Here is a 15,501-nt window from a genome sequence, read left to right on the forward strand (position 1 = left end):
TAGAGGGACAACCTTCTAGGCTGGAATATAACCATGAATGCATGGGGTACTAATAGAAAAAGTAAAGGGGGAAAGAAACGTGGAGGAGAGTCGATTGCGAGATCAATAGCTAGAATAACTGGTCCATAGGAAAGATAAAAGATTGCAAACAGTGGGCTTCAATAAACTTAGAATATCAGCAGAAGTTTCATCAAGGGGCAAGTCTGAAGAGTAAAAGAGCTTCAGGGTAGCTGGCAGTTTCTCACAGAAATGATACCAGGGGTTGCTGTTCCTTAGCAGAAGAATGGGAAGTGGAATAAGAAATGAACTTGGCTTTGCATCAGCTCAGCCACAAAAAACAAACGTGCAGAAAGTGCAGTCTGACCAGATTTTGGTAGGATACAGGTGAAATACCAAAAAGAGGAGGTATGTGCAAGGAGCAGTAAACTTAAACAGTTATTTTCAAGATTAGAAAGGATCCAGGATTAGGAAAAGAGGATATGAGATCATCCAAATGTATTGTCTGGAGTGTGTGTGGAACATTCATGGAAGGTCTGTAAGAACAGGTTAGACAAACACCTGACAACAGTGACATCGCTACAGCTGGCCTTGAGTTGGGAGAGGAAAACAAGCTGAATGTTGTCTCAAAGCTACCTCAGCCTTCCTAGGCCTCTTTAAAGACCTTCACATTGCTCCACATTGATTTATTTAAATGCTTGCTTTCTTAGCTGGATATTTTTGGAGGTTTTTTTTTAGTCCTCCCATACATCACAGGCATTTGGTATTCCTGTGACAACAGCACTGTGATGTAGGAAGATTGATCTCCAGCTTCTCCAGTGACGTCTGGAAGGATTCCCAATCTGCACTTCCACATCCTTACTGCCAGAACTATATATCCCCTCCTATGTGATACTCACGGTTTTACGGTGAGGGCCATTGCAGTGCGCAGAGCTGAGGGGCATGCGAAGTAGGTCTGTCCATGGTTAGGAAGTGAGGTGGCTTGTCTCTGGCTGCCACAGAAAGCTGTGGGCTTCCCCTTGCTTTCAGCACCCGTGCACACAAAGGGATCTGCTGACATGTCCTTTCTCGTGTCCTGGGACATACAGAGGCTGCATCACTGCACTGAGTACACGAGCTGCTGCCCTGACTGCAGGGTGAGTGAAGACACGAGTGGGACTCCTGTGCTGGGTGGTGGGGACTAACTGCTCTGAGGAATTTGCTTGGCAGCTTGATGCCAAAAGCTAGGTCTAGAGAATCCAGTGCATGCAGGACTACAGAAACAATGTAATTTGTGGAAAATAAAGATCCTGAAAAAGCCAGGAACTGGTGGTGGGAAAGGGAATGGTGTGAAACTGTGGGAAATTCAGGCTGTATCTGGGCTGGCATGCTGGGGTGTGTCCCAGGATCTGATCACCCAGGCGTCAGGTAAGAGCTGGCTGGGAGTCACTACAGCGCTCCTTTTGTTGTTGGCTTTTCTCTCCATCAAAACAGAGACCGCAGGGTGCTGAGCCCAGGTGGCCGAGGCAGGCATTGGGCACATGCGACCAGGAACACAGATGTGCTCCCAAATGGCCTAATTAGATGCAGACTCCACAAGGTTCTGCATGAGGGCATGCCACCGTCCTTTTCGCTGTGTTTGGAGATGTTCTCTTGATGAACCTCTGGATGTATGAGACCTGCAGGAGGCTGAGTTAACACAGACCGGGAGGGGTATGCTGGTAGCAAAACGCCAGGAGATACAGCATTTTCGTGAACTGTCACAATCCATCTGCATCTTCTAAAAATAAGTTTAACTGTATTCTCAGCGCTGGCTCCAGCCCTGAGTGATGTCTCTTCAATACAAAGGCTGAAGCATTATCAAAATCAGAGCTCAGCATGAACTGGAGAACTGGACCTGTGCTTCAAATTCCAACCACTCTCATTTTTGTGCAGAAAAAGGGATTTGTGTTTGATGTTTTCATTCTAAAAATAGGAAGCCTTTGCAGATTTTTAATCCAGCATTTCAATTTGAGTTGGCCTTGAAGCAGCCACATTGCAGCTCCATTTCTGACTTAAAAACTGAGTCTTCTGATTTAAACTTCCAATTTAAAACTTAATCAACCTGACTGGCGCGTGCACACTGCCTCCGTGTGACCAAACAAGAAACTGAAGTTTGACTTTTCCATTAGAAGATTTCTGCCACTGGTTCCAAGTAACTGTCCATACCTTTGAAACAAAAAAGTTGCTACTTATTGAATCAACGTGATCGCTGTTCATTGGCAATCAAAAAGCGTGATTTTTTTTTGTGATTTTATTTAAAAATATACATCAAATACTAATTTTCATGGATTTGGAATACGTATGTTAGTTCATTTTACGAGAAAATTGTTCTGTGATAAACTGGGATCTAGCTGCCTAAATAAAGGAATCCAGTGCCGTTTTAGCTGTTCCTTCACTACGTTGGCTGTCCTCCCCCTTCTGCTTCAGATGGGTACAGGTGTTGTGAAGAGCTATGTCATATTTGCAGTCCCATACAGTTCTTTCATATGTCCATGAAAACCTCAAATTTCACTCAATACCTGTTTCAATTACTTTGTTCCTACTGCAAATAACTTCTACCAGCATGCCATGAAATGATTTTTTAAGTAAGCATTTGTGGATAAAACTTGTTTTATTTTCTAACTGCTTTTTTCCATGAAACATTAAAAGATTCTTCTTTTTTTTTTTTTTTTTTTATTTTTTTTCCCCCACTGTGATTCAGAATGAAAACAGCGTCCTTGATGGTATGACTACATTTGGCTCAGCACCATGCTGAACACATCACCCCACAGCACTGCCATATCCTCACGTTGGCTCCATTAGCCCAGGGAGCAGCTTGGTAAAGAAACACATCAGCACTGTTGGTTCCCAGTGTTATTTTAATGGTGCTCTGTGTGTCTTTCTCTCTTTTTCTTTCCTTTCAGAGATTGTCGGTGTAGGATGTGTCCTCAATGGAGTCAGGTATAACAATGGGGACACGTTTCAGCCTAACTGCAAATACAACTGCACATGCATCAATGGGGCCGTGGGCTGTATTCCCATGTGCACAAACTCACGTCCTCCCCTTGTCTGGTGCCCAAACCCAAAGCTGATTAAGATGGCAGGGAAGTGCTGCGAGCAGTGGATTTGCGATGACTCCAAGAAAATCAGGAAGACGTCTCCACGCCACATCACCTCTGCAGGTAGGGTAGGAGTGAGGTGGACCTCTCCTTTGCCATCAGGCAACTGAAGTCAGAGTCTACAACCGAAGCATCACCTTGTACTGCCAGACCTGGCAGGCACCTAGTCTGTGTGAAGGAGGCACAAAGACTCCTATACAGCATGTAGTGAAGGGCAGGACATGCAAAGACCAGTGATGTACTTGAACTTAGTGGCAACATGAGATTCATCAAGTGTGCTTGTGTGACAAAACCACCTTTGAAGCACACATCTGCTGGTACTTTGAAGATGTTACAGGTCCTATTTAAGGTGGTGGGTTTTTTTTTTCAGTCTGGACCCACTGGAAAACAGAATTGTTTCAGTTTAAATTTGGACTGAGGCTTTCTCTCTGTGTCATATTGCTTCAGTAGTATGATTTTAAGGTCCCTGTATCTTAGTAAGTCCCAAACTTACAAAACAACATGAAAGCAGTTATTGTGGTGGAAGTTTCACTGCCAATTGGGCTAAATCGCCTTTGTGTTAGTATAGCTTTTTAGCAATTCTGGACTGATGACATTATTGAACTATTTTATGTATTACATAAGGTATCTTCTTTCCTCACACTCACATTTATAGTGAGGGTCACGTAGCCCACTGCACAGAGGTGGCACCATTTGCCTCAAACATAGTCTCGAATGTTTAAGATGTGTTCACCTAGCCATATGTCTTAAATTGATCCTCATAACGTTCTGTGATGCATTGTAGCGACATTAGCCTCATTAGCTCCGTGTTCCAGACTAGCCCAACAGAGGTCAGGGAGACACAGGATGCTTGTGGCAAACCAGGATTTGGGTTCCTTGATGGTAAGAGTTTTTTCCCAGTCCTTGGTCTATTTTTTTAGCACAAAACAAAGCCTTGATCTGCATTTTGTGAGCTAAAGCCACCAGAGTTCAATCCTCACTTCTGTCCCTGGTAGCTTTGAACTGTGAGGTAGGTCCAAATTCCAAACATTTACTACTGAAATCAGCCTTATGTCTTCATGGTGTGTGTCCCAGAACAGGCATCACACAGCTTTCCTCTCCTGACTTTTTCTCTTATAAGTAGAAGTCTTATAGAAGCGAGACTAGCAATTATTGCATTTAATATAATAATAAATACAATACCAAGCAAGCTCAATGAAGCTGAGATTCTATCAGTTTTGCCTGTGGGCTGTACTGTGAGCTGCAGACCAGCAGGGACTTTGGCTGAGGCTGTGAAGGAACCTGAGCTGGGGTTGCCAGCTGCTTTCAAAACAGAGCCCACCCTTTCTTCAAGTGGCTGCCGAGCTCTCTGAGAGCTATTCAAGCTGCTCTTCCTCCCAGTGAAAGGTTGTGGCTGCTTCCCAAGCCCCTCTGCCATCCAGCAAAGACTGACAACCGCTTTCTGCTACAGGGGATCAATGGAATGGGCTCAGAAATAAACCTTCATGGCGAGGTCAGATCTCATCCCTTTTTTGCACCGGCCGGCATGGGCTTTGGTAATTGTTTGTATTGTGGCAGCACCTGGGGGTCCCAGACAAGGACCTCCTTGTGCATGGCTCCGAAGGGGATAAAGAAATGAGCCCGGGCCCCAAGTGCTCGCAGCGCTGGAGGGTCTGACACAAGTAGGTCAGCAGCAAAGGGGGTGGGATACGGAGGTTCACAGGAATGCTGAGCCACTTTGCTGTGATTTAATTATTTGGGTTAGTGGCCTGAATGTGTAATGAGCTGGGTGTTTAATATGGCAAACTGCCCCCCCCCCCCGCCCCCGCTGAGTAACGTGGGGTTAATCTGACCTCTGCAGCATACGAGGGAGAGGATGAAGCCTGGCAGAAGAACTGCCTCGTTCACACCTCATCCTGGAGTCCCTGCTCAAAGACCTGCGGGCTCGGCATCTCCACCAGGATTTCCAATGACAACGACCAGTGCCGGCTCCTGAAGGAAAGCCGACTGTGCAACATGCGGCCCTGTGAGGTGGATATCACCAAGCACATTAAGGTGGGGACTGTTTCTTCGCGTGTCCCTTGAGCTGTGCCTGGACACAGGGTCAGCCTTTGTTGGGCAGCATTCAGGCCTCTGCAGGCTGCACTTCTACACTGACTTACTGTGCTGCAGAGAGGTCAGAAATGTGTCCTCCCTGTGCTTCCACGTGCTGGTATGAAAACCTTCCCCTGAGAGCTTTAGTTCCAGCCAAAAGGTCCTTGCAAGAAAAAGCAAGCCAGGTTCGCTGTGTCACGGCTGGTTTGGGCAGCCCTGTGACTCAGCTAGCAGATAAGTGATGGTGCACGGCTGGTCACGGCCATGAACTCTACATGGCGAGTATCCTACTTGCAGCTTTCGGGTTCATACGTCTAAATGTGTAAATCTGTCACACCCTCTAGATCAGGGCAGTAAAATGCTTCCTAATGGCTTCAAACCCCTTTAAATATTGGGAAGGTGGTTTGTGTGTCCTACCTGTGTCAGCAATGAATATTAATTTGTCTTTTTTTCTGTTCTTCTCTGATTTAGCCTGGGAAGAAGTGTTTGGCTGTCTACAGGGCCAATGAACCAATGAACTACACCATCTCAGGATGTGTGAGCAAAAGCCCATATAGACCCAAATATTGCGGTGTCTGCACAGACAACAGGTGCTGCACGCCCTACAAGTCCAAAACTATTGAAGTGAGGTTTCAATGCCCAGATGGAACAGAGTTTTCCTGGAAAATCATGTGGATCAATGCATGTTTTTGCAACCTGAACTGCAAGAACCCCAATGACATCTTTGCTGACTTGGCTCATTACCATGATTACTCTGAAATCGCTAATTAAATTGGCTGAATGCTGGAATTGTCCCATTGCTCTGATTTTACAGAGGTTTTAAAATAAAAGGAGAATCTTCATCCGCTGCCAATGTACAATTTGTTTTTTCCTGAGTTAGGATGTTAAATCTCCTTGTTTTGCTGCACTGTTTTTGGAGAGGCCTTGAACAAGCAGGATTTTCAACTTTAATAGACCTCCATCCATTAACAGCAGCCAGAAATTCCTCTATGCACAGATTCCAGGACTTAAACGACAGTCCTGTTGGCACTGTCATTTATTAGGCCAGCAGTTTAATTGACCAAAGGAAAGAATGGTGCACTAGTATGAGAGCAAAAGTATGGCTGTCAGTAGCTTAGATATGAGATTCAAACAACATTAATGTAATTTTGTGAATAATGTAATCTAAGCTGGAAAATGAGCATTGGCATGGATGTTTTATTCTCAGCATTCAGTCTTTGATGCTGCTGACCCTCAGGACTAGACCCCAGTCTCTGTCACACAGAGATCAGTCCTAGAATTCCCTCTTTGTCACTCTCAGTCAGATCCTACCCCATGATAAAGTTCATGGGAAAAGCCTAGGGAGAAGAAGGTTTCTCCTGAAATCCCTGTGCTCTGAGTCTGTGTCTCAATGCACAAGGCTGGGTCAAAGAATCTCTGTGTCCCGCTCTCCTTGGACTCAAGTCGATCTCTTGGAGTGTCTTGTGCCAGGGACATTTTGACAGTTTCTCTACCTGCTCTGATCTTGAACAGACTGAATCCTCTGAACCCAAAATGGTCACCCCAGAGCTCATATTTTCAGGATAGATCCTCTTATCCATGGATTATTTATTGCTCCTAGGCTAGCTATGCAGACCTAAAGGATGAAATGTAGAGAGTTAAGTGAGAGAAGAAGGACAATACTTCATGTGTCCATTTATTCACATAGAAACGGTGTCTGGGGACCACTACCTCCTCCTCCCTGTGGCGTTACCATCACACAAGTCCTGCTTCCCACTGCCACCTTGCCAGTCACACACACCTTTGTTTTACATGGCTGGGGTAGAGAAAAAGAGACATGTGCTAAATAAGAAAACAGGTGTTAAGCTTCCCATCAACTCTGTGGATGAGTGGATGCAAAAGGAGAGGACAACCCCTGGCATAGCTTCTGGTGCATTAGTTGCAGCTGGGATGCTGCTTAGTGTAAACATAAATGCAAACATTTTCTACTGCAGAAGTAGCTTTACATGCAAATGTTTGCTAAGAGAAGAAGAAGGAGAAGTAAAAAAGTCATTACTTTTACAGGCAATAAATTTATCATCACTGAAGGATGATGGAGCCATCTTTTCCTCCAATAAATTGTTAGTATAGCACCCATGCACCATAGCATGTTAGCTGTTGCTTCACTTGGGAGTGTAGAAATGTGTTTCTGCATGGGAACTGTAGTATCTGCTTCCAAAATCCCTGATGGCATAGCAGAATTGCTGAGTGACACATGGGCTGGAGATTGGACCAGTACAGGGCTGAACTTTGGATGATGCAACTGTTTTAAATCAGTCACTTATTCTGCTTTAATTTCAGCTGGCAAGTTGTCTGTCTTCATCTTGATAACCCAGAGGAATCCAGATTAGTTCCCAGGAGACATAAAATCTTTCTGGCTATGATAAATTAAAGCTTCTTGTGAGCAGGCTGAAAATAATGCAATCCCTATGTAAAAACAGGGAAAAGTCTGTGTATCTTCAAAAGCTGTTCACTTCAGTAGCATCTTTGTTTGTATACAAGGATTTGGCCCATGTTTTTTTCATAGAGCTAGGTCATTCCTTAATTCAAAGCTTTTGCCACTTGTTTTTTGAAGCTTCCATGAAATTCCCAGTAGCAGAAAAGAAGGGTGATCCCTGTCTGCATGTTCCAGTGCAGGTGCAAATCGCCTCTCCTGTTTGCTCCTCTGGTGGTAAGGAAGGTGAGGATACCAAGATTTTGCAAGATTCAGCCTCATCACTGGATCCTGTGACAGAAGGCATCATGTGTCCTATTCACCTCCCCCAAAATGAGAGCTCAACACTTGCCAGACTGAGCATGTTACATTTCTAACTCCATCACTTGGTAAGAAAAGGTCCATAGGAACATACGAGAAAGAGGCCAAGAAGCTGACAGTTTTCCAAAACGGAAAGTGTTTTGTATTGAGGTGCTTGGTAGGGAAGCCATATTAGGACCTCTGTCTCAATCAGATCCCTTAAATATGACTTGGAATCCTGTGTTCTAGTTCTTACCCATCTTAAAATACTATATATATATGTGTGTGTGTTTATACATATATGTATACATATATATATAAAATATTATATGCATGCATTTATATGATGTTGTATATAATATTATATATAAAATCATATGTGAACATGCCCATGAATATATGTCTATATTTACATATACATATTCCTATGATGCAGTCTGTGGTGCATAAAATGGAGTGCATATATAATGTGTGTTTATATGTATATAGCCCTTGTCTTACATGTACACATAAAGAAACAAGAAAACGGGAGCAGAAGACATACCCAAAACCACGGCACTTAATAGGCTTGCCTTGCTTTGCAATTAGCTAATGCGGTAACCACCATATCAAACGCTGCAGCGGCTGAAACACACAGCTTTCATTGTGAGATAAAAGAAGCTATTATAAGTTAATGGATGACCCGCAGCTCCAGTGGGTGTGGGTTTGGTTTTTTTTGTGAAGTGAATGCCTGGAAACCACGGATCTCGCCCAAGGCACCCAAGATGTTTCTGTTTCTAGCCTGGCTTCCTAAGGGAACAAAACGTATGCAACTGTACTGTCCGTTTGCCTGTCAGTCAGGCCCTTTGTAGGAAATGTCAAACCAAGTAGGCAGAAGAATAAAGATCTCGGAAGCATTGCGATTCCTGAAATAAACCCCCATGAAATGAAACAGCAGGATAGGGAAGAGGCCCACCGCCTCGCCCCTACCAAGCCCATACACATCCAACGCGTCTGCAGTGGGGCCCAAGCCCAGCAGCAGCGTGAAGGGGTTTCGAACAGATGCACCAGTTGGAAGCAAGCAGCCGCGGAGCAGGGGGAGCTGAAGGGACCACAGGTGGGGAGCAGCGGTTATTACTCTGCTGTAAAGGAGTTTTGTGGGGACATCGGACACAGTTCTACAGGAAACCAAGCCTCACTGACCCTACTGCTTGTGCAACTGCTTGTCTGTCTGGCGACACTGAAAGGGGAAGAACAACACTTGTAGCCAGTGAACTTGACTTGCAGTTGGTGGGGTGTAGAGATCCTTTGTTTTAATGGGTGTTTACAAGAAGATTAGCCTGAGGACTAAGGCAATAGACGAGCCTTTAGATTCAGTTCCCTGGCTCCCTGTGTGCTTGGGCAAATCACGAATCTTTACAAAAGTACTTTTGTGGTTACTGTTTAAATACATTGAGGATCTAGATCCTCCAAGGCTTTCATGGATCCAGCCCTTCGCTTTGCTTTTCCTCAGTTCTTCAGAACCAGAACAAGGCCCTGCTGTTTATTGCCTCTGTTGGGGGTTAAAACTCCTCCCGCAGGAACTGATGCTCACTGTATGTTTGTATGGCGCCTCATACAGTGGACCCAGGTGCCTGCTGGGACCTGGAAGCATTATCATCAACCCGAGAAAGCAACAGTAATAGCACTGAGGAGGTACCAGGATCCAAGGTGGTGTTAGACCCCTCTGTTGCAATGGTCTAGGGAAAGGCTTGAGAAATTATGGGAGTGACAGTTTTGCAACGCAGGCTAGGCTGACATGGTTTAACACATGTCCTGCTCACAAAAATCATCCTGTTGGCCTTATAGGCTGGGACAAGGATGGAGGATGGGATTTTGAGGGTCCGCTCATGCTGATACAAATGCCAAGACTCCAACCAGCTCCGGAGACCATAGCCATTAGCCTTTTGTACGGACTTCACCAGAGTCAGTACAGTGGCTCAAGCTGCCTTGTTTGGGAGCCCCAGAAAGCAGGTTATCCACCCCCTGAAGAAGCAAGCGTGTAACTTATAAAGATGCCTTTGCATGGAGCATTGGCTAGAAGTTAAAACACCATTTCGGTGTGCATGCGACTGGAAACAAGCCGTAGGGCAGTTGCTTTATTTTTGACGTGCTAGCTAGGATTGTGCTGTGCGTATGTCATACTTCAGGAAGACCGCAATATTCAGAAACACTGTGTCATCTTGTAAATTAAACCCTTGAGTTTTTTTCTCCCAGTATTTTGAAGAAATTTTAAGAGAAGCAGTTTATTAAACTGATAGAGACAGTGCTCTCATTAACTACAGGCACATATCCATTCACACACATTTTCAAACTGTGACTTTCTGATTGAAACAGTTCTACAGAGTTACTTCTGTAAGCTTCATATCCTGAAATATTTTAAAAATTAATGGAAAAACAGATTGGTTTGGCAGTGTCAGTCTGAGTTACTCCAGCTATGTAACAGGTATTACTTGTTTATACAGCAACATGGTGAGGTTTTACAGGTAGCATGCTGCTGCCATAGTTTAAAGGTATTAAATAGCCTCATAAATGGTAAATGATTAATGAGTCTATGACTGACACCTCATTTAGAAGCTTAGGCAAGCAAAAGAAGGTGAAATGTGTTTGCTGCTGCCATTTCTTTCCCTTTTCCGATCTCCTCACCTGGCCAATGTCCAAGTGTGTGTTTGCAATCTGTGACAAAGCCCTGAACTGGAGGACACACAAATAAAAATAAAGAGCCGGTAATGTGGTAAAAAAGGATGCTCTGAGAGCATTTCCTTCAGTGTGAATATTTTGGCAGCTTGGGAAAGCCAGGTGTTCCCCAACTCACATGTGCTTGTTTGCTGGTCTGTTTCTCACTCTAAGTTTGTTGGTTTGGTTTTTGGTTGGTTTTGGTTTGGTGGTTGTTGTTGTTATTGTTTTGCCCCCCAGCACTCTTACTGGACTTCGGATAGCCCATCTCGAGTCTTTGAGCATAGTGGAGTGTGTTACTCAACCTGCCTAAGCATGCCTTCTTTATCAGTTCTCTTGAGAGGCTGCAGGAGTAGCCTGTTTGCAACAGCCACACAGACAGAAACTGTTCAAAGAAGGTTATTAAAGACATGGGAAAAAGCATTTAAATTCAAGAGTCATTACTCCATACCCCTGCATTTACATATCCTCAGAGCTAACCTCAGTAAGGATTCCACTATTTAATTCTACAAAAAAATAATTTTTTCCCACAAATCGAGTTGGCCTTCCAGCCTGAAGTGGGTTACCTGCCTCAGCAGGAACTTTAAGTGGCCTCCTGTCTTGAACAGTGACATGTCTGTGTTGGGCTTGCTTATTGGATACCAGGACATAAGGTGACAAAGCACCCTCTCCCCAGCCTTCTCTTTCAGTGTGGTTTTTTTGTTGTTGCTTTTTTGTTACGGTTTGGAGTTTTTGCTGGGAAAGGAAGTCCTCTGCATTTTTAAGCACTTCCCAGCCAACAGAGCCTCTGGCGACAGCGTTCAGCAAAGGCAGCACATTTCCCTGCTGGCCTCTACAGGCACCAGAAGTCCCATCTGGCCTCTGTGTCTTCTGCTTGCACGTGGCAGCTGCCCAGCACGTGATCTTGCATGAAGGGTTCCCTGGCTACTTTCTCAGCCACTGCGCCTGGACTACTCTGGGAAACCCATCATCCCCTAAGTACTTTGCACTTCCCAAACGAAGCACTGACCTTGTGCTAGGCTCTGCTTCTGTAGCATCTCCCCTGCCCCAAGCCTGCATGAGTGGCAGGGAGGGAACCACCACTGGATTAAATTTTAACTTTGGCAGCTGGTGGTAAAGAATGATTTTTTTTATTATTATTTGGTCACTGGTTGTCATAAAAAATAAATGAAAATGCATTGCAATCAGTCAGTAAATAATTTCCCAGCTGGCGAGATTCAAGTGTAGGCCTGAGGTAAGGCAAGGGGGGCTGACTGCTCGCATCTCACCGGTGTGCGAGGGGCTGGGTGGCACCTTTGCTCGGGACAGGCATACCAAGCCCTACCCGCAGCTGGCCATGACCTGTGCCGATGACGGGTCTACCACAGGGGGCAAACCCCCAGCTCAACAGCCTCATCTTCCCTGCCCACCTTGCTGCATGCAAGGTGCTGAGCCGCACGGGAACCTGCGCACGCACACACGTACGCACACACACACACACGTATACACACATGCACAGACCCAAGGGCTGCAAAGCCCAGGCTGGTGGCAGCTCTTAACTCTTTCCCAAGTGTTGTCACTCATGTAGGCTTCACTGGGAGCTGCTCCAGCCCCCCCCAACCCCCGCGCCCCGCCCCCCCCCCGGCTCTGCGTGCGACTGCCTGGCAAACAGCCCTTCCCCCAGCCTGCTGACCTTGACCTGAATACCATAATCCACTTCATCCATAAGCAATTGCTGAGAGTGGTGGGTCACCCAAGGATATTTTTTCCAGCTCTTCCACAAGTCACAGCTCACTGTAGTGCTGCTGCTTGGGAAAAGCTGCCTGCTATCCCCATTGCAAACCCTTCGGCGCTTTTGGAGATGCCCAGTGCTGTCTGCATCCAGTGCCTGGTGTACATCCCATAGCCACCAGTGCCAAAAACATGCAGGGTGTATGGGGCAGGGGCTGCCTCTTTAATTACATCCAAATAACAATTCTCCTCCAGACCCCAGCAGGTGCTGGGTGAGGAAGCGATCCCCACGTTGAGTTGCAGGGAACAGACACTGAACTGTCTGGCAGTTGCAATCAGAAGCCTCTTTTTTTTTTTTCCCTCCCTTTTTTTTTTTTTTTCCTCCCAACATTGGTCAGCAGCTGTGTTGTTTATAAAATGAATAGAGCCCTTAATGAAGCAATAGATAGAAACAGTGAGAGGCTGTGTCTGTCTGTTACAAAGGGCCGAGGGGGAAGGGTTGATCTCTTAAAATACCCTGACATCCTTTCTCCCAGTTATTTAAACATTAGGCATAGCAGTGATCAGCTATCAACAGAAAGCCTATATTTGGCTCAGTAGAAACACTAAATCCACACATCAAAACAGCTGTTCATATATACAGACCAGGAGAGACTTTCCAGGGAATGTGGAACAGTGCAAAATAGTGCAAAAAACCCAGACAAAATGTGGGAAGGGGGAGGACAAATCTGCAAGCAGCACTTGAGAGATGCTCAATGTGCTGCCCTGGCAGAAACAACAGACCATGTTACCTGCACCTTGAGGGTTGCAACAAATAATTCTGCCCAAGATGCAAAAACAGAGAGGATGAGGATTCCAGCACTAGAAGAGAAAAAATAAGCAGCTTTGCTATAAACAGTTTTCCCTCCAGCTCAGTCCATTGCTTGCAACACATGACATTAATCATAAACCCCCCAAACACATCTAGGCTAAAGTTTCCAGCTGTTTAGTCTCTAGACTTTTAAAGAGGAAAGCAGCGTCCTTCAGCACAAAAGTCCTGCTGTGACCACATGGTATTGGCAACATTCTCTCCCACTCCTCTTCTGCAAGGACAGGGAGGGGGAAAGCTATCTTGAAGTTTAGCCATTATTTTTGTCAAGATCCAGGCAGAGGCAGGAAGAACTCATTTCAGCACCGACACCCTTTCTGCCAGCAGTTTTGAAGAGCACCACCATGGCAAAGATTTGATATTGAGGTACATTGGTGCAATCAGGAAGTCTCTTGGTCCCTCCAAGAGCCCATTCTGTCTTTTTCCACCCTTTATAACCCTAAAAACACCATGAGGGGTGAACTGTTCATTTTCTGGAAACCTCCTGTCACCCAATCTGGATTTCCTCAATGTTACACGAGCTACTTGCTCCGTGGTGGCCATTCATAGTTTGAAAAAAAGGTGAAGCCTCAGCTTACCTTTTCTGGCTTAACGATGCTACAGTATCTGGGTTAATTCTGAATCCAACAATAATGCAGACCTCAGCATTTGCAAGCGCTAAGAAGGGGTTTTATAAAAATTTCTAAAAAATCTGCAAGCCACTTGTATCTCTTCAGTTACAGCATATTAAAGATGCCAGGAGACCAGTACCGCAGGGAAAGAGCCATAACTCCTTGTAAAAGGTAAGCCACCACTCATCTACACTGTCCTCCAGCTTTTTTGTTCAGGTACACACTGTTCCTCGCCAGGTGAATATTTTTGTTGCAAAGCTGACATTTACAGTGGCCCTGGCAATTCCTCACTGCTCAGAAGTGCTCGCAGATCCCTTTGTGCTGCAAGAAGGCTTGGATGCATTCCTTCCTGTTAAACGAGAATAAACTGCCAAGGCCTGACAGGCACACCATGGTGTCCTTCTTGAAGGAATGATTAGCCATTCCCAGAAAAGCTCAGCAAAGAACACAACTTGTCCTTCTTTTGTAAGAGTTGGCACAGGCTCCTCCCATTTTCCCTGGCACTGGCACAGGCTGTGGTTAACCAAATCAAGCCCTTCGCTGCTATCAGCCCAATCATGACTGCTGAATCATCATATCTAGCACAGCCTTGGCTCAGACATACCAAATATTTGCTTTTACCTCTCCCTATTACAGGATTTTTTGAGATACAGGAGGAAGGAGCAGCCCAAAACAGTGCCAGTAAAGCCACATACCCACCCGTCCCTGAAAAACCCAGTATGTTAAACAAACCACCAGGTAAGAGCACCACATCCTCACTGAGGTCCCAACACAGAAAGCACCACAGAGCCATTTTGGTGACTGGGATCCGTTATCTCGTAACCATCCCCTACCCTGAAGAGTATCACTGCTCCGAGCCCCTCACAACACGTGGACAGGAGCCTCCAAAACTACTGAGGGATGCTTCCTCATGAAGGGCACATACTGCTCAACTTACAAAAAGCCCTAATCTTTTAACAGGAAGCACTGAGATAAATAGAAGCTTAAGGTCAAAAAGGACAACTGTTTCTGCTTTAAGTACAGAAACAAAACATTTTTCTAACTCTTTCCTGCACCTTTAAATTCTTCTCCTTCTTGTATTTGTGGAGTCCTTTTAAAACTTATTTGTGAAGGGTTCATCTTTTCTCTTCTGAAGTTAGAGTCTTGCAAGAGATCCAAAAAGAATACCTTTTAGAAACTCAGTGGCACCTGCAATCTCAGTCAAGAGACCTAAAACAACTGGTGAGGAACATATCCCACGTCAATGGATCTACAGACCAGATTGGGAATGAAAGGATACAACAAGCACGGCCCCAGCTCCAGCAAGGCAGTCAGCTACAGACTGCAGATCTATGCACCAGACATACTGTATCTACAGAGACAAAGAAAACTCAAACCAGCAAATAAATAGCACTCTGTGACAAGAATCCATTTTTAAATATATTGTTTGAGCAAAATTATCCTGTAGTACTTTGAACACTTAATACTGAAGTATGTTTTCTTAGTGTAAATGAGATGGGACTTCAAGCAACATGGTCTAATGGAAGGTTCTAGTGGGGAGAAATCTCTGATCACAGAAGTAGGGAATGGCAGAAATATGAACAAAAAAGGATTTCATTGATAGAAAGGGGTGACAGGAATATGCTCTGACTAAGAAAGATTACTGTACTCCTGGCAAAACATTAAGACACCAGACAC

The 15,501-nt window shown here is 45.0% G+C and overlaps 1 protein-coding gene across 2 annotated transcripts in view; it reads left to right on the forward strand.

Moving 5' to 3' along the window:
- The window catches only part of CCN4 (cellular communication network factor 4), a 38,676-nt gene extending 32,645 nt beyond the window's left edge, over positions 1 to 6,031 (forward strand). For both annotated transcript variants that reach the window (XM_055800228.1, XM_055800229.1), the window contains exons 3-5: positions 2,922 to 3,171; positions 4,949 to 5,150; positions 5,661 to 6,031. In XM_055800228.1, coding sequence (XP_055656203.1) covers positions 2,922 to 3,171; positions 4,949 to 5,150; positions 5,661 to 5,960 — 752 coding nt within the window. In that variant the 3' untranslated portion in view covers positions 5,961 to 6,031. The remainder of the gene's footprint in view (positions 1 to 2,921; positions 3,172 to 4,948; positions 5,151 to 5,660) is intronic.
- Positions 6,032 to 15,501: the final 9,470 nt, after the last annotated feature.

The sequence above is a fragment of the Falco peregrinus genome, chromosome 3 (assembly GCF_023634155.1).
Source record: "Falco peregrinus isolate bFalPer1 chromosome 3, bFalPer1.pri, whole genome shotgun sequence".
Classification (NCBI taxonomy): Eukaryota; Metazoa; Chordata; class Aves; order Falconiformes; family Falconidae; genus Falco; species Falco peregrinus.